This window comes from Hylaeus volcanicus, chromosome 4 (assembly GCF_026283585.1).
Source record: "Hylaeus volcanicus isolate JK05 chromosome 4, UHH_iyHylVolc1.0_haploid, whole genome shotgun sequence".
In the NCBI taxonomy this organism is placed as follows: Eukaryota; Metazoa; Arthropoda; class Insecta; order Hymenoptera; family Colletidae; genus Hylaeus; species Hylaeus volcanicus.
In genome coordinates, this window is record NC_071979.1 from 14,690,675 (window position 1) to 14,718,248 (window position 27,574).

A 27,574-nucleotide genomic window follows, 5' to 3' on the forward strand; every position below is an offset into this window, starting at 1 on the left:
GTGGAATCCGATTCGATTCTAACAAAATTCAAATTGAAGAACGGAATTTGAATGATCTAATATGATCATTGTTAGATACCCTTAAACATTTGTTTTATTTATTGCTATTTATAATTATAGAACCTGGCACCTTTATAAGTGACGTTTGTCGACGCCCCCCTCTTTAAGGGGATGAATTAACCCCTTCACATCAACCCTCGCCAATGCAACTTTGCGCACATCCAGAAGACACTTGAAGACTATTCCTCACGAAGTTTCACCGAAATCGGTTGAAAACTCTTATAATTATGAACATTTATAAAAGTGTTCCGCTAATTTTGTCCAGTAGTTTATTTTCTAGGGTAACCTATTTGTATTATTATTTTGCAACCTCTCTTTAGCAATAATTAATTTTATTTTTGTAAAAGGAATCTTTTTAAGACATTTAACCTGTGGATCATAGGATCGTGGATTTGAATCTCCTTGTCTTTATTTCTCATTGGGACTCCCATATATAGATAACGGAGATTTTCACTAAAAAACGAAAAAATTAATTCTGATATTCAGGTGATAAAGAAAAGACATTTGTATATAACTCGTGAATTTTGATCGGGTTGTAACAATAAATACTATCGCAAGTGTTAGATTATATGTTTTCTTAGTGTATAAAAACAAAATTTAAGCTTCATGCATATTTTCATGAGTATTTTTAAAGAAATCATTAAAGAAATAATCAAAGATCTTTCTATGTATTTCATTTAAGAAAGTGTTAATCTCTTATGTCCCTGTTACTCCGCGTATGTGCCAATAATTGGATGACTCTATGTATTATAAGAATCTGTTAGGCTTGCTTGAGAATTTGCAAATCGTTCCTGGGGAAAATCATTTACGCCAACGATTCTTTTATCATGGTTTCAGGGAACAAGCAACATTCTTCACGAATGGCTGGAAGAGGAAAGAGAGGCGGCGGAGGAGGGGCAGTGATTACAGTTTAAGGAGATAGCGCATATTTTCAAGGACCTCCGTGTATATTCCATTGTGAAAGTACCGACTCATCCGATTCGACGTGAAAAAAATGAACCGAGTTATTTAAGAAAGAAAATATATATGTATATTACGCATATATATATATTTTTTTGCATATATATATATATACACAGATATGTATGCTGAACTAATCATCTTGCCATCAAGTGTTGTAAATAAGTGTACTTACAGTGTTTAGCGTCCGCAAATAGTGCGTGTACATAAATATTTAGAGCTTATTACCGCTGTGACGCGGTTAGAACAATATCGACATAACTTTATCGACGATTTGTAAACGATAAGTGTCTATAACTTGTAAGTTACTTTATTTCTAAGGAAAGTAAGAAAGAAAGCAAAAAAAAAAAAACGAAACGATTTACCGAATTACCGAAGCATTCGCACAACATATTACGTGATAACCGATAACGAATACGAAAGATTAAGTAATTTATTGATCGACCAACACCGTTGGATAAACAATCGCGTGATGGTTTTTTTTTCAAAGTGCTACATGTTACTGCGTGGGAAAAACTTATTCCCCATCGTGTCTGTGCGTTTGTTACAAAAGTGTGTTTCATGGAAGCACACAATGGGACAATATTACGAACGGGAGAGATGGATAAGTAAATGAACATTAGGTAACCGTGGATTACCAACCATCGTGATACATATTGCTTCCTAGAAATACCAAACGTCGTAATACACTTTTTCTCAGCTATCGATGCATTCGTAAAAAGAAAAAAAAAAAGGTGAATAATTAAGTAAAAAAGGAAAAAAAGATGAATGGTTCATATGCGTCACCTCCAGAATTGATTTTACTGGCATTAATACGTTGAATTAGGTGTTACCTGACGAAACGCACTTTCAGAAATATCATTAGTTTTAACGTCTATTTAGGTAAATTTTAATCAGCATTATTTTTCATGCGTTAATTTATTTTTTATTGAAATGCAACACAATTATGATATTATGTATTTATACGTGGTCGTGTTAATTATTAATTTTTATTGCATATCGCTATGTTCTTAAGATTATCATTTTTTTTTTAAATAACGTTACTTTCGAATGGTTCGAATTTTCACTTCCTTAAATTTGGATACGACAACTTTGAATCGTCACTTTCAAATTGAAAATGCTCTTCCATTGTGAAAATGATGGAATGCATTTCGTTTTTAGCGGAAAACAATTGTCACTTATTTTCCTATGTAGTACGTAATACGTATTATTCTGCGAAGAATGCATGTATGCGTACCTGTGTAATTTTGTTGCCTTTGGCATATCGTGTAAAGTGCACATTTTTGCACGGTCGCAAAACACAATTTTTATACGAATATCAGTTAATAACGCATATCTTTATGTAATTTTCATTTAGATTAATAATAACGCTAGTTGTAAAGCAAAGGAGTAACGTGTACACATTGTCAATATTACCAGGTATTGTAAAATAAAATATAAATGTATATCCGAAATGTTCTGCCGTTTTTATGACTAACGTACAATAAATCCCTAGTTGGAATTATTCCCTATTTATATATAAGAAGAAAATGATCTTAAGGTGTTCCTTTTCCCTTCAGAATGAACAATGACCTTATTATTTGGGTTTAAATTTGAAACATTGAGTTCAAGTATTTCACTGAATGTACAATATTATTCTTATATTTTATTATAATTTGTACACAATGCAGAGTAACATAGAGTCGTGTATGTTGGAGCTATGTATTTGTTACATTTTAAGTAATTTGTATTTTTTAAAATACGATTTCACCTTATCCTTAGGATAAGGTTTTGTTACCAAACATGTTGGAATGTTTTCAGGTTGTTCGAACCACAGTTTATGATCGATGTCGTCGCTTTTTAATTTTGAACATAACGTGTGTAAACTGGTCTCATCTGGAATCTAATATTTATAAACAAATATAGTATAAATACCCATACTCTTTCCCTGTGTTAAAAACTATATGCACATTCTAATATATTTGTTTCTAGGTACACTTACTTCGAGAACAACCTTGTGCATATCATCTAAATTGGCGAGGTAGGCTTGAGTGTAATTGTCATTATAAAAAAGATGAGTAACAGCAGTGCATGCATGGCATGCTTGAGCTATGATTGCACCTATAGGCCATCCCATTGTCTTTAAGAGGTCTTCCCGTACCACCACATATTGAATTATATCGCTCATTTTAATGATTTTGAGTTCTTTAATTTAGAATGTAATAAAAGTATGAAATGAGTAAAAGTTGTTCGATCTCAAAGAATTATTCAATTTTATTTAATAGTTGGGAATAAGTGCCGAAAACTAAATATAATTTACAATTATAAAAGACAAGAAAAATACTTCCAAAATATTTATCTATCAAAATTATGTCTTGCTTAGCCCTGTAATAATTAACATTGAAATATGGATAACATAATATTATTCTTTGGGCATTGTAGTATGAAGCAGATGTATTATTTATATAAATCGTTATTATAAAATAAGAAGTACTCATAAATAAACATTATACACTGTACATTATAGACCATAAAATGTAATTTATTTGTCTAAATGTAACCCAAAAATATACATACGTATATACATTGTCATTCCTTCTCAAACTTCAAATATGTATATATTAGCGTAATAAAAGATAATAAATAAATTAGAATCTTGATAGCAATAAACAATAATTCCTAATAAACCAATTTATATATTTTTTTAAATTTATACCTTTAATTCAAGTAACTTAGAGGTTAATCGATGCTTCTATATATAAATTTATAACATCTTGTTTAACATAACTGTATCATAAATAGTATTTATAAAGAATAGAAATTGATAATTGTATTTCTAAAATACCCTTCCATATGTCAGAATGCAAGAAAAACGATTTACAGTGGTTTCGAATAAACTTGTCCAAACTGTATATTACTTTAGGTAAGTATCAGGTGGTTCCTATATTCAACCGTATTTTACCAATCAGAACTCGAAATGTACTTACACACTTGAGACAGTCGAAACAAATCCAAACGTTGTAGCATAAGAAAAATGTTAAAAAACGATTACAAAGATTACATTATAAAATTCAGTTTCAAAACACAATACTGTAATCGTGTAATCAGCGCCATCGCTGGAAAAACGTTCAAGTTTGACGTGGAAGAATTCCGTGTTCTAACTCTAGATGGCGGGACAAGTGTCTTTTGAAAATTGAATGATGAACCATAAATGATAACTCATACTTTTGACAGCATAATTCAAGTTATTGATTATTATGTTGAAGATTTATATGAACAAAATAAGAGAATATGTAAATAATTGCAAAGTCAAGAAGTCGGTAATGATTAATACAGTGTAGTTATCTATTGAGACATACGCAGAATTAAACGACAACAAACTTAGATGGTTTGCCACAGATAGCGCCACAATCGATAATTATACTAGTCAAAACAAAACTGAAATACAGAAAGTATTAATAACGATATATTTTCTATAATAAAATTCTTGAATTATTCTTTGATTATGATTTTTAATAAAAAAAAAGTAGTAATTGATACAATTACAGTTGCAATTAGTTTTTCGAGTATTATTTGATCCAACGTAGTAGTTGTGAAATCGAGCACGCGGTAACTTCGAAATGACAAGCGAACTAATAAAAAAATAGTTACAACAAATAGCCCTTACCACTATCGTAAATTCGGTACTGTGTTTATAGTGTATGTATTGTATTGTATTATAATTATCACGGTGACGCTCCAGTAACCGTCATTCTCTGATGATCACCGTTACACTTTGATGATCCCGTCACGCTTCGATGACCATCGTTACATTCTGATGATCATCTCTGATCATCATCGTCACGTTCCAGTAATCATCGTCGCGCTCTGATGGGTACGGTCACGTTCTGGTAACCATCGTCACAATCAATCAGACCGTGACCGTGATGGCCAGACTGTGACCATAAGTCCATGACATTTTATAGTAACAAGACAAAAGTAAGAAAGAATATTTCTTTGATTTCTGATTGTTATTGATTTTTTCTTGGATGGTTCCGAAGAGAAAGAAGTAACACTCTTATTTCTTCACAAAAATTTTATTTTCGCACATTTCCTGCGTTTCTTTTACAACTTTAGCTACGTTTTATACAATTTACAAAAAGATTCTTCGTCTCTCATATTTTTCGGCAGATTCTGCGCGTTCCAACAAATTAATAACGTTACACGCTTCAATGAAAATAGTAATGAACGAATAATTGCGACGGGATAGCTAAATAACATGGATATGCTTGACACGAATGAACATTGGCGAGGTCGATGAACGATGACGACGATAAGAATAATTTACTACGTGTGTAGATAATAATAAGTAACAACTACAGTAACGATAATATCATTGATCGCTCGGAAAGAAATCTTTCGCGTTTTTCTTCTTTCACTAGCTCCGCCTCTTTGGCTTGTGAACGTTTACGACTGACCGTAAATAGTATAAATAAATAAATAAACGTTTAATTACCAAATTACTGATGCTCGTCTCGGCGAATTCGACCCGAGAACCTCGATTGTTAATCTCGCCTAAATGCGGGACGAGTTCGTTTATCGTTCGAGGTGGAATTCGCTAAATTATTTCTTTCTTACGATTAAAAATAATGACTTCGGTTGATTTAATCTCGCGAGGAACCTGCCTTGGCCCGAGTAGATGAAAGGAAAAAATGGTGCAGTCTGTGAAATTAATGAATTCACGCGTTTAGCTAACAAACTCTAGGAAATATTTTCCACGCGCTGGGCAATCGCTGACCGACAGCCAGGATCATCGCGACATTTACGAACGGATGTTTGAACTAACCGCGGTGTCGATCACTCGCGAATCGTTTTCCCCGACTAGACGTCCAAAAGGCGGCGCGAAAATTACATCTTTTCACGCGATACGGTAGAGGGTCCTACAAGATACCAATGCTAACGTCCTGACTTCTCGAAAACATTTTACGGAGATAGTTTACTTGTATATGTTACGGTCGAACTACGGATTCAATCAATGTATACATTCACTAGTCGATGAATACAAATTTGGTATATGGTACATTTACTAGTTCGTCAAAGTAAACATTCGTTGGAATAATAACACTTTTACTGGTAACTGTAGAGATTCATAAGTGGTTTAATTTACACCTTACTTATGAGCTTTATGTGTTTCAATGTACACTTTCACTAAAGTTTCTAGTGAATGTGTACTTTACTTAAGCATTAATGTTTTAGTGTACACTTTCACTAACGTTCCTAGTTAATGTACACTTTCTATAAGGTCTATAGTGAATGTATACTTTAAAAATCCTTGTAAATGTACACTTTCACTAAAGTCTCTAGTGAATGTGTACTTTACTTAAGCATTAATGTTTTAGTGTACACTTTCACTAACGTTCCTAATTAATGTATACTTTCGCTACAGCCCCTAGTAAGTGTATACTTTCGATAGTCTCTAATAAGTGCATATCTTCTGTATATTAAAGACTCGTAAATGCATTGACCCCAGTACATATGTATTTACACAGAAGTCCTTAACAACTGTATACATTCACTAGTGATTGTATACACTCACTGAAGCTCACGTTCCAACTGTAACATATACACAGCACCTCATCAATTCCTGTGAATTAAGACCTTGCACGATCAAGAACGACGATGCGAAATTGCATGGAGAAAGCTTATGTTTAAAATTATTTACAACGTATAGGAAATGAATTCCAGTGCTCGGGAATCGGATCGTTTGACTCGATATCGGTATCTTCGCATGCTCTTCTTCGTATTTGCAACACGTTCGAGTACAGCATCGAGGTCCAACGCATGAAATTCCAATGCCCATGCAAATACACCTTTAATTTAAAGTTCCCAGGCGTTTCACAAATCGTTGGAATAATTTATAATTCACTTCAACGATTTCAGTTACGTATCTACTGTTAAAATTATTGTTTAAAACACGGTGAGAAATGGAAAACGTTTACGGAGAATTAAAACTGATTGCTCATTGAAACGTACAAGTAATTTAAAAACTAAATTTGGAATCTCGAATACTTATTCTTCTCGTTAATCGAGGATTGTGCACTTGCTATTTTCCAATATAATTAAGTCGACTAAAATCAGAATTCTGTACAATGTCCGTCGTGATAATAATTTAAAAATAAACAAAGTAAATTATATTAATTTCACTGCGGGTAACAGCGGGATAGATTATAAACTGCCGAACTTAGAGTAGGCCCTGTTAGCCTGAATGCGCTTCCATGAATTTTTTCATTTTCATTGGACGAAGCAACGTCGATGGTATTCGAACGCGTGTTTTTTGCTTGAAATACTTTTTCCTGTAATCTTTGGGACTCCATCTCGACAAATCTCGCAACGCGATTGCATAACCGAAGAAGAAAGTTCAAGAGATTTCATAAATCATAGACGACGATAGATCGAATCACCCTGTTTGGTTCTCAATAGGGCTTTCGAGTTGCATCTTGCCATTTGGAGCAAGAAAAAGTGTTCTTCAATATCTTAACGCAGGCATGGACAACTCGATGCCCTTGCAATCTCTGACTTTCTGGAGCAAATAGCTTCCTGGTTTATTACCATGATAGTGCCGCTAGTTACAAAGTACTCTATGACCGTGAGGATCTAGGTGTATGTACAGATCAGAGCTACAATTTATTCTACAAATTTTAGTCAGGGCGATTGAGGAATAAACCCACCGGGTCGATAAAGATTGTAGTAGAACAATCTTATTAAACTAATGGATTCGCTCCTCATCACAAGAGAACGTTGTAGCCGCCATGATGTGTTCGACAGATATGTACTGGAATCACAAAACCTGACATCAAAGGATTAAAATAGGACGGTGTTTTAGTCAACAGAGAAGTAGCCCTAATAATCCAAAATTGTTTAAAGTGATTGTAACATCTCTACATTACGGTTGATCCTCACTCGTCATATCTTGCAACGATAGATGCTCGTGATGTGTGTGCTTGCCTAAATTTACGAGCAGCGGCACTTGCCCTTGTCCGTCGCAACCTAGTTGCCCATGCCTGTCTTAACGTTTCATCCATCCCCTGCCGCTACTAATTGACTAGCATCGTTAATCACTCTCGGTTTGAACTCGATCGCTCTTTCGCCTTCGACTCTTTGGTACAAATTTCCTTCTCTTTCCTTCTTCTTAAATCTCGCTTTTCAAGTTCTCGCACGTCGTTCAGAGTGCCCCCCCCCCCCCTTCCCTCGCTTTCCTGAAGAACAATTCTCGAAGAGTCTATTTCTTTTGGAGTATTGCGCGGGATTGGCGTCAGGAAGAGAATCAAGGCGATTCGTCATCTCCGAGCCTCGAATCGGTCAACGACGCACCGCTCGATATAGAAAGATAAGTATAGTTGACGGAACAAGTATAGTAAAATTAGAGAGATCCGCTTTGGTCGCTAGAATCTTCGATTTAAACGGAGCTATCAACCATTGAGCAAATATTAAGAGAACACAAAGATATCCTGTTGCTTTCCAAAATTATATAAATTGTAAAGAATATATCATGTATATCATAAGAATATATCAAAACTTAAAGTCTTTTAATGAAAAAGATTGGAAATGAACTTAACTTCTAATGAGCATACTCAGTAGTTGATAAATTCCTACGATCGCTGTACTTCCCCTCGAAACCGACTTAAGAAGATCACTATACTTCGTTTCATCAACCATACGTTGCACGTGTTCGGAGATTGAACGTCGGAAACTATCCAATGTCCGCTTTCCAGTCGACTCGCGTTGAATTTGTGCGACCGCCGCAGACTTGTACAATAGGAAGCACAAAAGCTATCCTGACGCTACAGCAACACTAGTCCCGCCAGTGGAAAAACGGTTGGCACGAAGTGCGCAAAGTAAATGCGCGAGAGACCATTCGCGGTTGACTGGTACACGATATGAATGGCAAGGAATGCACAGTCGATCGATTGATGCTAGTTTTCTTGCATACAGAAACATGTTAATTAAAGAAATAACAAATAAAGGAACCGTGTAATTGTCATCGTTACTCTATCTTTTAATTTAAACAAGTTTTTTCATTGCTGAAATTATTCCTATAAACATTGATGGCGATGGTCAACTGATTTTATAATAAAGTTCCTGAGTTTTGCGAAACAATATCCATGACTTTAGAACTACAAACTCAAACAGTGTGAAGATAGAAAAGAAAGAAATGAATTCTGTGAAACCCATAGGCAGTATTCGTTAGTTAAAAACTATACAAACCATAAACTGTTGCTACTAACGTTGGTATATTCCTAGCGTTAGTAGTCTTTACATGTGAAAACCCTATATTATCTAATCAGACATTTAAAGTGTTAACGGTTTGGATTTTCATTCTCGATACTAATTGAGACTTCGAGTGAAATACTCCAACGTTTCGACAGAATTACAATTAGTTCTTTCAACAATCATTTGACTTCTGAAGAAGCTAGCTGCAATGCTGGCAGAACATCAGAAGCCTCAATTAGAACAAAAATTATCAACTTGCCAACAACGCACGGGTCTTCTACTTTGCATCTAGCGTGCGCACTACGCGCCACTAGAGTTTCTATAATGGCGGTAGTGTTTCTATGGCGGCAGGGTAGGTTCTACGACTCGTATTGTACCGGGGATAAACGAGACGCTCGATCGAAACTTCTTCCCCGATTGCTACATGAGAAAGAAAAGAAAAAGAAGACGGAAGCGCCGAGCAGAGTAGGCTCGAGGAGATCGAGGACGCGACGAAATCGCCGTCGGCACGCTCACCGAACGGAAACTATCAATAAATAGAGTAAGCTTTAACATCGCGTCGCTAGGAACAGGCGCGACAAAGAATAGCAGTCGCAAATAAGTTAATAACACGCGGGAAAAATGGCGCGCGCGCGTCCAGTCAAAGCAGCCGTGCCAACCGCCGAAAACCACCGCAAACACTCATACAAACGCACCAAAACGTACTTAAGAGACGCGATTCAATTGCAAGCAGGGCTTTTGGATCGAGGTGCTGCGCGATGGTCGCGAACAAAGGGAAACACTTGAATTTGTTCGCTTTTGTTTTCAATGCTTCTTTGAATAAATCACGCACAAGGAGAAATTTAAGAGTCTGACGTCAATTAAACTTTCTCTCATGTGACTAGGTCTCTTTCGTCACGTGACACCATGTTGAGTACTCAAACTTCATTGAAAATTGACTTCATTTAAACGCAATAAAAAGAAATATGGATATATTTATATAATGATTTTTGTTGAGAAATGAATTTAAATGTTTTCTCCTATTATATAAACTACAACCTTGCGCTATACAATGAACTTGATAAATACATAAACGAGAACTAGAAGCTTTTGAACGAGGTAGATAACTTCTGCTACTCGAAGGTAGATATATTAATCCTTTGTTGTCTCGTGTCGAATGAGGGTTGACAAAAATGCACTGAAATATTAGGATATTGGTTTCGAAGGCTCCTAAATTTTGCTTATTCATAGCAAACAAGACCACGAAGCATCAATTTCAACCAAGTTTCTCCTTTGTTCGCAAGCGACAGTGCGATTATGCGATCATCGGACTAGATCCCGTGGCTGACCGATTTTCCTCGGTCCCACGTCTTCGTTATTTTCGCCTCTGCTTGAATTCCATCTTACGTTATCCTCTCTGATTGTTTCGCTTATCCACACGCTTGCATACTCGCGCGCGCATACACACCAACACGCACACACACAGGCGCGCGCGCGCGGGTCCGTCGGTGCAACTATATACAGTATTATTTACAGTTTAGTGGAATACAGATAGGAATCGCCCATGCTATCAAGACGAGAGTTTCTTTGAGGAAGCCATGGGCCTTCGACTGTATAGTCTCTAACTCATGCGACGGAGAATCAATAGCATGAGCGAGCCCTTAGGCGCTGACCGATCGCTCACGTGGACAGAGAAACGTGAAAAAGATTCAACACCTTTGAAAATATTCGCAACGAACGATCTGCGACAAATGGGCAGGAGTTCAAGACGCGTTTCAAATTCACGTCGCTTTTTTCATTAAACTCGACACCGTTGACAGTGCATCCTTGAGAGTCATTCAAGCAACGGTCTGCAGATGTTCTCAAAACGTTTTCGAGATGTTTCGAGGCAAGCAAATAAGTCGACTTGGTAGTCCCTTCATCAGTTACCCTATAGAGGGGATGATTGCTATAACAGTCACTGAAAATAGGGGACTGAAAAAGTGAAAAGATCTTGAAACGTTTTCTCAACCAAGTTAATTCTTTTACTTGCTTGATCGTAGCATAGTATCGGAAGAATACATTAGTAGAAGCTGGATTAACTCATTGATGCTTTTCTTTTCGTGGAGTTCTTAGGGATGATCCTTTTTGTGTTACATCATGTTACCTATTTTTTAGTTGGTGGCGCTGGAGTATGTAGGTAGCGCTGGATTTTATTCCTTTGCTCTTACATATATTTTTCTTCTCTTAGACGTGGACATTTTAGAACATTCTTCGCGATCAATTCCCAAATCTTCCACGTATTCTATGCTCTTTTTCAATATTAAGACGCTACGTAGCCCAGGTCTTATCGCATTTCCTCCGTCCACATTTTCTTTCTTCCTCCGTTCAAGTTTTCTTTCCTTGCACGTAGACATTTTGAAACATCTTCTAAGACCAATCCTCAAATCTTCCTCATCTTCGATATTCTTTTCTACTGAAACACCATGTAACCAGGTCTTATTGCATTTCTTCCTTCCGTATCTCTCTCTTCCCTTGCGCGTGGACACCTTGGAACATCTTCTTCTATTCCCTTCCTTTGGACACTCAATTTGGAAAGAACGAAGGAGGACATCGTTCCATATGTTTCTTTGGTTTCTGCGTACCTCAAGGCGACCGGTGAACGATGAAATTCGTCGAAAACTGAGGTTTGGACCACTGATCACTCCCAAACCAGAAAGTTCTTTCCTATCACTTCTCGTTGGCTCGACCGCCGACGCTTTGTTGCATTTCGCCTCGATGGCGTTGGAAGTGGACTCCCAGAGGTATCTCAAATCTTTGGCTTTTCACCGGGAAAGTAGTAAATGCATTCGAAGCACTCGAAGGGAAGGGACCGATTTATAGCATTCAATTCTCTTACATTTTCAGGCCTTTTCCATTTCTCGCTTCTCGTTCGTTGCTTCCTGCCCTCGAGATTTTAAATAACGTCTCTCCGACGCATTATTTCGACGTCGTCGCCGTATTGTTCATCTTCTCGTTTTCAGTCGCTTTTCGATCGGTCGTTGAATCGACTCCGCGTAGTTCCGAGGAATAGATCGCCCTAATGAGAAATCTTTTGGAAATTAATGCTTCCTTGCGCTGGTTCCCCTGCTCTCTATTTCCCTTGTGTTCTATTCCGTTTAATTCCCTATATGTTATGCATACGAACACCTGGAACGTTCGCTTTCTCTTTTATCAGCTTGATATCAATTTTGAAAATATGTCCATCATTTACTGTTGTTAAGGTCAATTTCAATTTTTCGTCGACAAGTGGCCGTATCTTGAAGTTTCTATTCTGTATACGTTCCCAGTATTTCCCATTTATTTTCTCACCGAACAGCTGAAACGCTTCCTTTCTCTACCGTCACCTTGACATTGATTTAGAAAAAAAAAAAGTAATCGCATATTATCGTCAAGTTAAAGTCAGTTCTAGTTCTCTCTATTTTGATCACAAAACTCTTCTCCTCAGTAATTCGTTACGGGACTCCTGTGAAGTCGTCTAGAATCGCTTTTCACGCAGATATGTTCCGAGAATTTGGTAAAACTCTTCACGGAGAACAAACGTCACCCGATTCTTGTTCGCGCGTCTATGTCACGAATAACGAACTGTCCACCGTTTGCCTCGTTCGTTACTCTCTTCGATGGATGACAAAGTCGCCATTTTCAAATTTACTGCAAACTTTCACCGGGATTTCCCTCGAAGATCGCGCTCCCTGCTTTCTCCTCTTCTTCCAACAGCGGTTCTTCCCCTTTGTTTCCTCTTGATTCGTTGCTGTTCAGCTTCGCGTTACGTGTTCCGTGGTTGCCCGTACGCGAAGCTGACCTCACGTCATGGATAGTCCGGATGCATCAGATTGTACATGATCGCGAAGATCGTGCAGGCGGCGTAAACGCCTAGCGCCACCCACCAGAGCAGCTGCTCGTGGAGCCGTTGCTCGAAATTCTTCAGCACCAGGAGACCGATCGTCAGGCCTGCCAACGCGCCCGTCAGATGCGCCACGTACGAAACTGGCGGGCCCATTTGCTCGGCCGCGTACCTGTCGTAGATGGCGAATCCCACATCGGCGCTCGCTGAAAATCAAACGGATTTCTGGTTAGATAGCGCTCGTCTCTAATATTGGTTCTAATGGTGAGGTCCAAGTCAATTTCAGTTAGCAGCTCTGTAATTCAGACGTTACAAAACGTTCGAGAGTTTTCGAGATCTTTGAAGAAGTTTGGGGGAATTTCAAAAAGGAATAGTTTCACTAAGTTTTGAAAACTTTCGTTTCAAATCGTTTTAAAACGTTTGAAAGAGTCTCAAGGCGTTTCAAGACATTCAAGTCCATCGAGTCAACTAAACTGTCAACTTAACTCAAGTCGATTTAAACTGACTTGAGCCGGTTTAAAGTTTTACATACTTGAACCGTTTAGGAGTTTGCAAGAAACTAGACAAACTATGTAAAGATCGGACCAATAACAAGAGCCATGCCAGACGAAAATTTGACCGGTGTTTTCGAAACATAATAATCTAGAATTGCGGGTCTAAATCTCCAACCCTTACCGATCACGAAGATGCCTATTAATCGCACTATGCCGAACTCCATGTTGTTGTAGTTGAGAAGGACGTTGGCTAGATGAGCTGCGAGCAGAGCGTAAACACCCCCGCTGGCGCCAACGAGGTACACGTCCGTGTCGAACACCGATGTACCTAAGGAACCTGCGAACAAAACAACGAAACATTGTAGTTCAGGTTCGAAATTCACTTGAGTTGCTGTTAATATTATCTTTAGCCTATACGCTTAGTCTATACCTGAGGGGAAACTTAGTAATAATTTTGAACATTTTTAGAAAAAGAATCTACCGCTGTCCGCGCGCTATAATATTACAGCAAAGTTATATTCTCGGTTATTGCTTGAACAAATATTGTTAATAATTAATGTAACTACTGCCAGAAATTAAGTTCTGACAATAGTTAAATTAATTATTAACAAGACTTATTATTTAAACAATGATGGGGAATATGATTTTGCTGTGATATTAATTTTTCACGAATTATTTTCTCGATGGATCCAACGAGTCGTCGACGCGACCGTCACAGGGTTGTTGTTCGCCCTTCCCCTTCTCTACTTCGAAAGGCACGAGCGAGCCGCGACCCTCGACACAGGCATACGAGGGGTGCGGTCTCATTCTTCGAAGATCCTTCGGTCGGTATGGATCTCGCGATCACGCGTCCGCGTCTCGTGTCCCTCCTATTTTTGCGTGTTAGTTTCCCTTAGTTATCGTAGCTTGGTATTGGTTGTGGGTAGCCTAGTTTGGTTTGGTTAGTTTTAAGGCATGTACCTAAGTTAGTTTTAAGGCATGCGTGTACGAGTGTCTGTCTTCTACCAAATAATTATTAATCATTTATTCAATTCTTTTGTTTGTTCGTGGGTCCATATTGGACTCGCAACATCGTTCTCCACTTCGATCACTATCACTTGACGTGACAAGTGTAGTGACCAACTGTGTAACTGGACAGAAAGGTCGGTTGCCGTCCTCCTGGTGGATCTGATTCGAGAGGAAGACAATCGGCTCTTCCGGATCGGTTCTCCACTTCCTGCATCACGTTTAGTGTAGTCCAAGGCTCCCGGCGCAGTGCAGTAAGTCCAAAGCGCAGTGAGACGGGTGCAAGTCGTGTCCTATAGTGGCTCCCAATGGGGTGCGGGGAGTAGGGAATTGGTTCGGAGGCGTCGGTCGTCTTCCTCTCGAGTCAGATCCATCAAGAGGAAACGGGACTGACTCAGTAAGTCCGTTACATGGTCGCGTCGTGTCGCGATTTCCATATAGCTTCCATTTAGTTCAAATAATTATTTGGCAGAGTCAGACTTAGACTTTAGAAATCGAAAGGAATTTTGTTTTCCTTTGATTTTCATCGTTTCGTACTTAGTATTAAGTTCGTCGACTCTATGTAGAGTATGCATCTACGCATGTATAGTCTATGTAGGGGGAGATCGAAGGAAATTTGATTCCTTCTACCTCCGGGTCTCCAGTCGCAGCAACCTCCACGTGGTGAGACCTGGTAGTCGGTATTATTCGTGACGAACAATCCTTCGTTGCGAGTAATACCGAGCTAATGGCTGCGAACTTGGAATACGATCTTTAGAAATAAAAAGTGTAAAGTGTAAAGTGAGATTAGATTTAGATTAGCAGGAATACGATTAGTTTTCAGAAAAATTCATTTGTATAAATTATGTATTAACATTAATACATTTTTATTGCAAAATATTAGTCAATTATCACGACAATTTGTGTTTTTAAACTACAGATCAAACTACAACATACGTATTTTCTGAAATTTTCTTTTCTTGCATTATAAAATTATCCTATTTGTAATGTTCTTACATTCTGTGCGAAATGTAATCCTTAAACCCGTATAATCTAAGAACTGGAAAACTTTTATATCGTTCCTAATAACACAACAGATATTGCCATAGTTTGAACTGTATTGCCAATCTTGTCAAAATCTCGTCAGGATCTCGTCGAGATCGAGATCATATATTCTAAATTGTCGGAAATTCGAGTTCGATATGCATGTTTCGAGATTTTTCGAGATCAAGCTGGAGATCGTAGAAATCTCGTCTCGTCTCGTGCGCAACACTAGTTTTGGCCCAAAACTTTTGGGATAGACGTCATCAGTGTCTGGCGGATTATCTCATGCGATGGCTGCCATTACAACTTGAGAGATAATTACTTGTCCGCATTAGGGATTAGGATGAAAAACAGTAAAGCTGTGTGAGATACAGTTAAGGAAATAAATTAATGACTCTATTTACTTGACGCGTAGATAGTCAGTTTTGAATGCACGGTAATTTGTAACCAGACATGTATCGTTCTGAAAGCCTCGTAGGCGAAGGATGCTTCACCAAACCATACAAACTAGCTGCATAGAGTTTCCTTCGGCTGAAAATCGGATACGTGTTTCCGTGAAACGAATTCACTGGCTATCAAACTGATTATTATTCGTAATTTATTGGCAAACTATGACGATATTTTGGTGAAACTAGCAATTCCTGAACTATGTTTTCAGGGTAAAACTAAAATCTATCGAAATTTAATGTTGAAACATCCAGATCCTACAGAAGAATTGAAATGATTGAAAACAGTAAATTACAACTAATTATCTTAATTTTCTATCGATATGAAAGCTAAGATCAATTACAAGGTCTACCAATAATCCAATTTCCTCATTTTATACAATGTAAACAAACATTACGGTTGCAGGATTCATTATAAATTTATAGCAAACATGTGCAAGTGAACTATGACATCTTATTCCTTAGGCATTACAAGAGAAAGAGGATCAGTAATAAATTACAAAAGAGAAGAGGAACAACTTCGAGACATAAAAGGAGGGCGGAAGAAAAAGTTCGAATGGGCCAACGGAGTCAACGAGCAACCTGAGATTATGAAATTCACTTAAATCCTCGTTAGTGTTCGCAGCTTTACGCGAAGCAAAACAGGTTGAAGAAGAAAATAGAAGTGGGTCGAGCGTAGTGACGCCAAAGCAATGATGTTAGTTGTAACATTTCCGTGACCTGTACCAACCTCTCTCGTACAAACTTACGAGTATGGTTAGTTACTCTGCTCTTCCACAAAGGAAGAAGAGTCGACCATCGAGAAAATTGGTAAATATTGGCAAAGAATTTTTTCAAATAGTAGAATCTAATATTATTTATTTTCTGTAAAACTGCATGAGATACACAACCGTGTATTTAATCCTTTTTATTGTTACTGTAATTTATGTTATTATTATATCATAAATTACAATACAATGTAGTTTTATTACATCAAATATATTTATATTTACATTACCAACAGAAGAACATCCTGTGTTCTGGAACTTAAGTTGCTTGAGGTATTCTTCATAGGTAAAATAAAGTATTCTGTCGGTTAAAGTAGTCTGTTTTATCAATGACTTACTAAAGACACCGGTAAAGGAGAACATACTGTTAGTAAGAGAGGATACTCTGTTGGTAAAAATGGTCTGCTTTACCAGAGGTTTACAAAATACACCGGTCAAACAGAACACTCTGTTATATCAACAGAGTACACGTGCACGCCCTTTACCTAAGTCCCTGAACTCAGCTATAATCTCTACTATAACTCACTATATTATTCAATCTGCATTATTGATATGAAATTTTCTTAATAGCATTTATGTACTCATCATTTTAATGGATTTCATATCATGTATCTGTATTCTAAGTATTTGTCAATGAAGATGACATAAATCCATAAATATTAGAAGGAAAATTGATAGGATTCTTAAAACCCTAGACTAATTCAAAATATTGCTTTAATACGAAGTTTAATGATCAGAAGACTTTCAACTTGTTTACCTTATTCATCGAAACAACCATTTAGCAATCTTAGTTTTACTCTTGCTCTTATCTTCTCCATTTTTCGCGGTAATAGTTCTTGCAGCCAGAACACGTGCAACAGGTGCAGCGAATCAAGCACGAACACCGCAGCTAATAGCAAAAACGGTTATGAAGAGTGCAAATACTTGCGTCTCGTTTAATACGGCGATCATGCGCGTGCACGTGCTACGAGAAAGATTTTATAGCTGGCGCCCCATCGAATACAGATTGATAAATCAGTAATTTGTTAAACAAGTGTATTAATTTAATTAATATTCTCAGCTTCTTGAAAGTTAGATGATCGCGAAAATCATAATGTAATATAAAAATTCCATTTAAAATGAAGATCTTGAGATTTATGTTTGTACATTAGTATGTTTTATTGAAAATGACTTAAGTGATACAGTGTCGAAATATTTGAAACATACACACGGGGGTGTCAAGGAAAATGTGATGCATCTTTCAGGGTTAATTCCTTATAAAAAATAAAAACGAAAAGCCTTTGGCATTTTATAATTTGATACTCTGTTACTAAGATACAAGCAATTAAAATTTACCGATGTGATTCACGGTTGGCACCATTTTATATCTCAGTCAGCTGACTACGTGGCTGCTGAACGTGCGTTCATTTGCACAAAAACTTCAATCGTTCATTGAAGATTGAAGCACGAAAAAAAAACTTTTGCATCATGTTAATGTAAATAATCAATCTAGAAAAAGATTTTATATTTTCGGTTGAAAGCCCTGTGCAACAGAAAATTAAATAAGAAATTTTCTCGATAAAGACGTTATAATTTCTCATAAAATGAGAGAGAAAAATGCACCGAAGAAACGCCAGGAGAATGTGAAGTAACGAGAACAAGGGTGAAAATAAACGAGCGCGGAGTCGCGGAGCTAAATAACGGCAATAAAGAGTTTCAAGGAAGGCGACGCAGACCAGACGGTCGTCTAGTATCAAGGGTACCGTACCTCCGATTGCGCATGCAAAATGCATCACGCATACAGAGACGTCTGATATGCAGATACCAGCGTATAATTGTCCATGTCACGCAATCGTCGCGACGCTGTAATTCTGCGACACAACGTGCTTCCAGTCGATGAAGACTTGAAAGTGGCGTTGCTATCGGATCGAATGCAATCACGCATCAATGAAGCCTCCATACTGGGAAAAATTATTCCACGAGGCTACACATAGATAGTTAACAAAAATTCACGTTTTGCTAAATTTTTGACTGAGAAGAGTAGAATAGTTTATGACTACGTTGATTAATAACAAAATACGCCTGTGATCACTTAAACAATATCACATTTAACGTTTAATTGTTTAAAAATCGGTGTGAAAATTAGTATGAATGTATGATCTTCCATACCATTTGTGCATTATTAATATTGTTTATTCGACATGTGGCAATTTTTAACCGTATGGAGTGAAGGGAAACTATAGGTTAGTAAAAACTTCAAGAATTTTATGTTGTTATGATAGAGGAACAGATTCAGTTCTGGGACCTAATCTGAACGAGGAGTACGCTATTGATAAACAGAATACTCTGCCGATAAAAGTGCTCTGTTTTATCAAAGGCTTAAAGAATACGTCGGCGAAACAGGACACTCTGCTGATGACAGAGCTCTGTTTTACCAGAGACTTACACAATACGTCGGTGAAACAGAGCACTCTGTACTGTCAACAGAGTTTGTGGTAATATTTTAACACTAAAATTCTTCAATGTCAAAATAGTTCAATACCAGAAAATTACTATGACAAATTGCTTCAATGCTATAATGCTACAGTATTAAAATGTTTCAGTGCGAAAATATTTCATTATTAAACCCACAGTATTTAAATATCACAATGTTCTAATCCTAGAATTTTTCGATATCAAAATAATTTAGTACTAAATCGCACCAACCCAAAAATGCAATGATATTACAATCCCTTAAATTAAGTCCTTTGATTTTGAATATACTCCTACTTAACAACCCTAATTCAAACACCTACATCTATAGCAATATCAATCACCAACGTGCATCAACTTTTGCAATACATTTCCCACAGATATCCTTGAATCTGTCACTTGTACCAGTCGCGCAACTTTTCTATTTTTCGGTAGGAGGGCTTTCAAAAATTTTGAAAATATGACGAAGCTAACGAAGCAAAGATGAAAGACGCGAAGCAAACACGTAAGTGGAGGTGTCGCCGACGTGTACGGGAAAGAGACCCGAGGAACGATTACAAGAGAAAAAGAACAGGCTGAAGGGTGAGGAAAAGGTGTCAGGAGATAGGTGCCGTTGCACTTGCGTAGTTACAATCGCATTACATCGTCGCGACCGCGATGCATACGAAGTAATCCTGTCGCGATGGCCTCAGACAAGCTGTCGCCACCTCGCGTTCTCTGGAATGGAATGGGGCGGGATGGCTGGTGTGCATGGCCAGAAAAAAGAAACCCACAGAGGGGAAAAATGGGAGAAAGAGAGAAGGGAACAACAGTCGCCGAGGGAAAGGCGTTTTACTCTCATTACGAGACTGGAATCAATATTCCAAACCTGCCTCTCCCGTCTTCGATGATTCAATGATACTGCGTCGTAATCGAATACAAATTTCACCCTCTGAACGAAGGGTCTTCAACATTTCCCGTTGTTTACTGCTCACTTTGACATATTTTAGAGAAATTTCAATATGCATAACGCACACTGACGTAAATTTTGATAATATTCTTGGGGAACATAACTCTATTCGAATATAACATCGAGGAGTGAATAAAGAGCACTTATTGTTGTGTATTATTATTGTATATTGTAGTGATTATAATAACATAAAAAATAAGAAATAACTGCATATTATATACAGTAGTGGTCCAAAGTTTAAGATAATGAATTGTAAGTTTGTTTATACATTTCTCAGACAAGAATTTACTATCTCTCTATTCAGGTTGTTGTTTTGAAATAATAGATATGTCTGTTTGAAACTCTTCTTTTATGTATAGTCTTATACTTTTATCCGTGGAAATATAAGACAAATGTGTATTCGTTTTGATTATTGGTGCTAATATGTTCAGGATGAGGATATAATTTTTGTAGTAAACATGCAGCTTGATGATCTGTCTTAATCTTTTGTTCGCTACTTTTTGATATATTGAACATTCTTTCTCAACTTTTCTATCTAAACGATCCAATAGTTCCACTATAAAAATTGAATGTAGCACTCAAAACGTTTAATATTATTAAATGTTGTTAAATGCACATCCAATATAGAATTTAGCAAGAAAAATTGTATGGTAATAATTTACGATGTATATTAATTATTCATTGAAGGTAGCTAGTGTCTACTTATTTATGAAGAAAGGTGTGCATCTTCAACGTGGTTAGTAGCGACCACCAGTATATGTACATTCATTTAATTGTTTAAAAAGTATCAATATAACTAAACTATCCACATTGAAGACGTGCTCTGGACTCTTTCTGCTTCAATTGGATTTCCCCTTCGCACAATCGTCGTAAACGAAGCTCCCAAGGAACCATCGGACAGTAAGGGTGTAAATATCGAGGATTTCCTTCATTGAAATTCCAACTATGTTTCTTTACGTCATCAATCTTCAAGAGTTTACAATCTTCGCGTGAATCAAATTTCCAGCTGATCATATCGCCACTGTAACGCAGTTGAAGCCAATTGTATGGATCCGACAAAGTAAAATTTAAATTTCTGGACTTTCTTTTGCGCTCGAAGTACGGTGGAACCTCGATTGTTGCAATCTCGATTATTGCGTGAGATTGCCGTGCAATGTAACGTGTTCAAAGTGGAATGGAAATTGTAAGGGGGAGGTAGCTGGTACTAATGGCCATAGGCAGTGGAGATATACTGTTGTAAATGGATTGGTTGCTTTAACACCTCGGTCGCTACGTCGCCAATAAATGGATGATAAGACTTGTCAGTAAAGAATTAACAATATTAATTTTGAAGGTGGTATGTTAACTCTTCGAGTCACATGATTTGCAAATAAAAATAAAAAGCTGGACAGAAGAACAGTGATAACAATTTACCAATGTATTTTCACTTACTAAATTTTTAGTGTCAGTTTATAGCATTCCCAACTGGATGGACAAAATGTTAAGCATTAAACTGTACGACTATGATTAATTTAAATTTCTTGAAGTGGGTTAAGGAATATCCCACCGTCTATAAAAAGCTAAGAAAAATTAACTGGATAAGCTTGAACAGTGCTTATCTCCACCTAACCTCAAGAAGTTGACGAAAATAAATGTGGATAGGAGTAAATGACTCTTTTTTTAAAATTATAAAGCTTAGAGCTCAAATATCTTTCCAAGCTAATCGGGCCCTAATAAATAAATCTAGATAGAATAGATGAATTTCCTAAGAAACTTTCCTGAGTATTAGTCTGTTAGTCAATGTGTTAAAGAATCGTTGCCTCTGTTTTTATAAAATGACTCTACTAATTATAAAAGTGGTTTAAGTCCATCTGTTTAAAAACTGGAGTCCTTGCAAACAGTATTTAAAAAATCCATCGACCTTATCTATTACATAAAAAAGTTTAATTTTCATCGAAGCGATAATTCCTCATGAGAGTATCGTCTTAAGTTCACTTGCTAATCCGAAAAAGAATTTTAATTTTTATTCGTTACGAAAACGATGTAAATCCGCGATTACGAATGACCTTATGTTAATGTTAGGTTCGATTATAGCTTGGGAACGAATCGGTACGCACACGTCGGGCTCGCAATTTACTAAATCCTTTAAATGTAAGTGGTATAATGTATTCGTGCGAGACGAGTAGAGCAGGAATGCTTTAATAAGAAACGCGAAAGTACTTCGGGAAGATGAGACTGATTTGCATTTTAGTTTTCACGGTGAACTTAGTTGTCTGCTTTATAAACATTACTTTTGCATGTTTACTGTTGGTTGCCAGTATCCGCAATCTTCTCGTTAATATTTAAACCTCGGGAGCGCGCTTTCATAACTACATACTATTACGTTCATCTCGATCTGAAGATTACCCGATAAATGTAAAGGCTACCAATTATGGTTGTGAGTTTCACTTTAACAGTTGTCGCAAATGTAAACATTTATTACACGATGAATTTGTAAGGGAATTTGGGTTAACAGGAAGGAATATATCAGTAGTGTTCGAATGCTGCCTCCGTCCGCTTTGGTATCCGCCATTATTGTTGGTAATACTCGATACACGCAGTAGCTCCATTTCTGGCCATTGTTTACTTGTGGCAAAACTACTATGTTCCGTTTAGTTTAAGAAAGTCTAATTTTGTCAGAAAAATGACTATAAGAACGGTATTGTACTTTTAATTCTATTTAACATAGTGATGCGCACGAGACGAGATGAATCTCGGCCTCGTCTCGATTTCGAGGCCGAGATTACTTGTAACATTCGAGATCGATATCGAGATTTACCATACCGGGATTTCGGCGAGATCAAGATTATTTCAAAATCTCGTCGAGATCTCAACAAAATGTTTTATTATATTGCCGATCGCCAACATACATGTCGCCGTGACTGCTGCGCTAATAAACGATGCCACATACAATTTTGTTAATATTATAAGCCGCTTCTGCTTTGAAGGCAACTTGCGACCGGGTACACAGTGTGATATTTCAGCGATCTAGCAGGACAAAATTTATGTGGTCCAATATCTCGGAAACTAAATATTAGGTCGTCCGCACACGAAGCTACTCAACAAAAACGTAATTGGTTGCTGACTGAACAACAAACAGCTGTACAAAGAATCTGGTTTATAAGGAAATGTTATAAGAATGTAGTTTGTAACAGGGGCACGTTATAAAAATTTAGTTTATAAGGAAATATTATAAAATCCTATAAATAAACATGTTATAAATACAATTATCCATTTGTATTGCTTGGAAATATACTGGTACACAAGGAAGCATATTAATATGTAATAAGGAAATTACAAATATCTCTATACGTTGCTTTTTTTGTGATTCTCGATCCACTCTCGCGTTACGATTCCACGCATTTACGGCATATCATTCGATATATCTAAAATCTCCCTCGAGTAGTTTATTATTCATGAGCACTATTTTGCAACGTTTTACTTTCATGACTGCTAATAACCCGGGATCTGCGTCTAATCGAATTTATGCAAATGGCAATTAGGTTTACACGAATGTGCGCGCGTCGACTCGGTCCATCCTACCAAGTACACCGACCGTACATGCGCGTCTATACAGGGTGAGACGTTAAAACAGATTATACGAACGATATATGTTCAATCCTGGCGATATGTCTTTATATCAATTTATAATAATAATTATAGCCTACATTATAACAAATTGAGTAGTCTATACTTTTCGTTGAAGCATAAAGAGAAAGAGAATTAAATTTCATCTGGATTGGACACAAATTATAGGAGCCTTAAGGAAATTACAAACAAACAGATATCAAATTTTATATTATTTCTGTTTGCTTGTGATTTTCCTATAACTCCTACAACCTTTATTCAATGAAGACGAAACTTGGCACATATGATCTTCATGTTTCGACTAAAAGTAAGCACTAATTGGTATTTGCATATTGATATCGCAGAGACCTATCCACAAGCGGGGAGAGTTTCTCTCCCCGGGCATGGAACCCACAGGGTCAAGGCAGGAGGTGGCTGGTAGTGTTCCGTAGGAGTTCCCAGCCACCTCCAATTAGCCTAGGGTAGGGTTATCGTATGGTTTTTAGTGAGTAGAGCCCTTCAGGCCGCCTAGTCCCACATAACACCGCCTCTCTTCCAGAAGACGCGGATTAAGGTCGATTCAGACTGTATGACACGGACCGGAACCGACACGACAAAACATTAAAACACGCGTTCCGTCAACTGGAATAGTATGAATAGTTCCATTAAAACGCGTGTTTTAATGTTTTGTCGTGTCGGTACCGGTACGTGTCGTTGCCGGAACGTGACGGTCCGTGTCGTATAGTCTGAATCGACCTTTATGCGTACAGCATTTTCCACACGTAAAAAAAAAAAAAAAAACAAAAGAAACATATCCACAATAAAATTCTGTGCGTTTGTGATTTCCCTGTAACTCTTAAAATTTTTGTTCAATGAAGACCTAACTTGGCACACTTGCTCTTCATGTTTCGACTAAAAATATACGTTATTTGTAAGATTAATATCAAAAGATTAACCTTCTCTATAGATAGATGAATAACAGGTAATCGCAAATTATGCAGGCCACCCCGTATACACGAATACACTCGAAAACGTTGTACCTCTAGTCCTCTACCTACGTATGGTCGAAGCTGGTGGAACGAGGACGATCAAGGACGAAAGAGAAAAGCGACAAGGCCGAGGGAAAGGGAAAAAGAGGTGGCACCGAAGGAGGGGGATGGGAGGATGGAGGATGGGGTGGAGAGAGTAAAAACACGGTTCCATGCTGGAAAATCCCGAAACACGTTAAATGGAAATAGGGACAAATTGTGTTACAGACAAGAAATAGAGTCGTGGTCTGGTAGCTGCAGCTGTGCCGACGAGCATTTATGCGGGTGAGAATCGTCGAGTGATTTAAATTTACGAATATTGTCGCGAGCATTCGTGTATTACTGTATTACTGTATTACATGCCGGCGCATAATCACGCGTGGAGCTATCGACGAGCCTCGTTACAAACGTTCCCATTAAACCGCACTTGGATAGAACTGTCGCTAAATCTGAATGCACAACGTCGATTCCTTCGTTCTGTTATCAAGATCGATTCTAGAAACTGGGACAGGTTTTAACTCATCTCTAAGGGAATTTTTCCAAATATTTAAACTACCACAAAATTCTACCAGCTCATACAGCCTTGAGGCACTTTATATGAAAAGTATAAGATAAGGTTATGAAAATTCAATACTTTGGAAAATATTTAAATTTCTTTTTAATACTAAAAACACTACTTAATTTAATGAATAATTTTATTAGCATTTAAAGAAATACAAATTTAATCAAATGATTACTGTACTGACAATTCTATTAATTTAATAATTGTCCTAAATTTTGATTCTGGTTAAATTATAATAGAATTCATGTGACGAATTAATTAACTAATTAACAGAATAAGTCTCCAAACTGGGACAAGCCCTTCTTCAAAAGAAAATTTATATTATATTTAAATTACCGTAAAATTGATTAATATACATAACTACTACATTAAATTTGTCTTTTACGCGAATTTTAATGAAATGTTGTACCTATTAATTCGTCCCATGTACAGAATGAGTTGAGAAACTGAGCGAACAAAGCGAAAATTTTTGTTATATTTAAATTATGACAAAATGATTCACCACGTTTAATAATTTTATTAAATTTATATTTTCTTTAACCTCTTCAGGCGCGAATGATTTATTTAGCTCTACTCGAATAAAAACAAACCAAAGCAATGTTTATCTGTAAATCGATTTCAACATAGAAATATGCTGCTTCAATTTCAGATGGTATTTATTTTTTCATTTTAAAAGACATCGTGATCGTAAGTAATGATAATTTTAATATAAAAGCAAACGTACACATATGCGTTAATATCCCTCGAGAAAAAAAGTATTGAAAAAAAAAAATTAAATGTTTTCTAACGTATCGAATTTTTATAACTTTGTATTACACTTTTCACATAAGTGTCTCAAGGATTTATAAGTTAGCTTAAAAAGTGAAGTGCACTGTACTTGTACTTCTGTAAATGAAATTTAGGAATTTACAACAAATTTATTACTCACCAGCAAGAACTCCAGCCATATAGACCGCCGCGATCCTTAGACTTCCGTGAACCATTTCCAAGGGAAGTCCCACGACCACCTGCACTCCTAGGTTAAATAGCAGGTGAAGCCACCTGAAATGTAAGCACAGGCATTTCTCAGACAGTCCTCCCTTTTGTTCAAACGAATAGAGCCCGGAAAACCAGAAAAAAAGAAACAAAAGAATTTGTACGTTTCCTCTCGGTTTTACATTTTTTAATTTGTCACTATTTCCGTCAAATTTAATTTTTGACGTCGCCTGAAACGAATATTTCAAACACAAGCTCTCAGGTATACTTCTATTTTTACCATTTTTGCGGCAAATGAATGCGTCAAAAATTAGTTTTAGCGAGTAGCCGGACTTTTCTTCCCACAATTTATTTATTCTTACCAGTAATCTTAACAAAGATTATTTAGGGTTTTTTTTTTCTTTTGTTACACACTTTATATATTCACGTATTAATTACTACACGAGTTATGTATACAACACGTAACTCTACGGAGCTATTAGATGCCCTTATACATATGAAAAACTTACGCCTACATCTTGGAAAATTTCAATAACAAATTTTAGAGTGATTGTTCGTGTTGGGTTCCCAACCGAGCATATCGCGCAATAGTCAATCTCAGTGACCCACATTTTGTGCAACAAAGGGGCGTTCAAGATGGTCATTAAAATGAACTCAGGTAGGAAATGACACGATCGGAAGTTGGCCATAAGATAAAAGTTAAGCGAGTCGAAAGAACGGCGCCATCGGCGATGCATTCTAGAAAATTCGGCTCGACGATCCACCACTATCGCAACTATGGACGGTGAAATTGCAGCAATTATGAATTTTATCTTCTCAGTTTTAGTGAAACTTCTCTCGCTGAAGCGAAGATGATCAAGCTTATCTGACACGCTCGACGGCGCAGGAACGCCTTCTGTTTCAACAGTGGTTTCACCCGGTCACGAATTTCATTAGATTCCTTCTTCCCATTCTAAATTTTTAATTGTGACGGAAAATACAGATTCTAAGGTACCAAATAGGCAACACAAATTTTCAAAGTACAGTACAATCTCGATTTAACAGAGAAGAGGGAGTAGTTGATCGGTAAGGTAGAGACTTTGTCAGCAATAGGGTATACTCTACCGATATGAGTCATTAAATAGCACACTCTGTTGATAAAAGTCGCTAATGCAGAACGCTCGGTTGGTAAGTCAAGTTATTCTGTCGGTAACGTAGTC

At 37.1% G+C, this 27,574-nt stretch overlaps 3 protein-coding genes across 14 annotated transcripts in view; 1 reads left to right on the forward strand and 2 right to left on the reverse strand.

Moving 5' to 3' along the window:
* LOC128875607 (collagen alpha chain CG42342) overlaps nucleotides 1–2,486 on the forward strand; it is a 238,599-nt gene extending 236,113 nt beyond the window's left edge. For 5 of the 10 annotated variants that reach the window (XM_054121319.1, XM_054121318.1, XM_054121326.1 and 2 more), the window contains one exon: nucleotides 898–2,486. Coding sequence is in view for 1 of the 10 variants with exons in the window: in XM_054121324.1 (XP_053977299.1) it covers nucleotides 898–963 (66 nt within the window). In the remaining 9 variants the exon portion in view is untranslated. The remainder of the gene's footprint in view (nucleotides 1–897) is intronic. The other 5 variants (XM_054121320.1, XM_054121327.1, XM_054121325.1 and 2 more) reach the window with 2 other exon arrangements.
* A 114-nt stretch (nucleotides 2,487–2,600) lies between these two features.
* Nucleotides 2,601–4,109, reverse strand: LOC128875609 (putative peptidyl-tRNA hydrolase PTRHD1). Of its 2 annotated transcripts, none has more exons than XM_054121331.1 (3): nucleotides 3,987–4,109; nucleotides 3,002–3,204; nucleotides 2,601–2,902 (listed from the first exon to the last, which is right to left on the reverse strand). In XM_054121331.1, exons 2-3 carry the CDS (start codon nucleotides 3,185–3,187, stop codon nucleotides 2,729–2,731), a joined length of 360 nt encoding a protein of 119 aa, XP_053977306.1. In that variant the 5' UTR covers nucleotides 3,188–3,204; nucleotides 3,987–4,109; the 3' UTR covers nucleotides 2,601–2,728. The 2 variants fall into 2 exon arrangements, with proteins under 2 accessions (XP_053977306.1, XP_053977307.1); XM_054121332.1 differs by lacking the exon at nucleotides 3,987–4,109 and adding an exon at nucleotides 3,716–3,929.
* Nucleotides 4,110–5,062: 953 nt separating this feature from the next.
* Nucleotides 5,063–27,574, reverse strand: part of LOC128875681 (protein rhomboid) — a 435,457-nt gene continuing 412,945 nt past the window's right edge. For both annotated transcript variants that reach the window (XM_054121491.1, XM_054121492.1), the window contains 3 exons: nucleotides 26,329–26,441; nucleotides 13,766–13,921; nucleotides 5,063–13,296 (listed from right to left, as the gene is read on the reverse strand). In XM_054121491.1, the coding sequence (XP_053977466.1) occupies nucleotides 13,055–13,296; nucleotides 13,766–13,921; nucleotides 26,329–26,441 (511 nt within the window). In that variant the 3' untranslated portion in view covers nucleotides 5,063–13,054. The remainder of the gene's footprint in view (nucleotides 13,297–13,765; nucleotides 13,922–26,328; nucleotides 26,442–27,574) is intronic.

Coding starts and splice junctions, on each gene's coding strand:
- LOC128875609 (XM_054121331.1), bottom strand. CDS start 3,187: ATGAGCGATATAATTCAATATGTGGTGGTACGGGAAGACCTCTTAAAG. Junction 2,903..3,001: donor TGCACAAGGTTGTTCTCGAA/GTAAGTGTACCT, acceptor TATAAATATTAG/ATTCCAGATGAGACCAGTTT.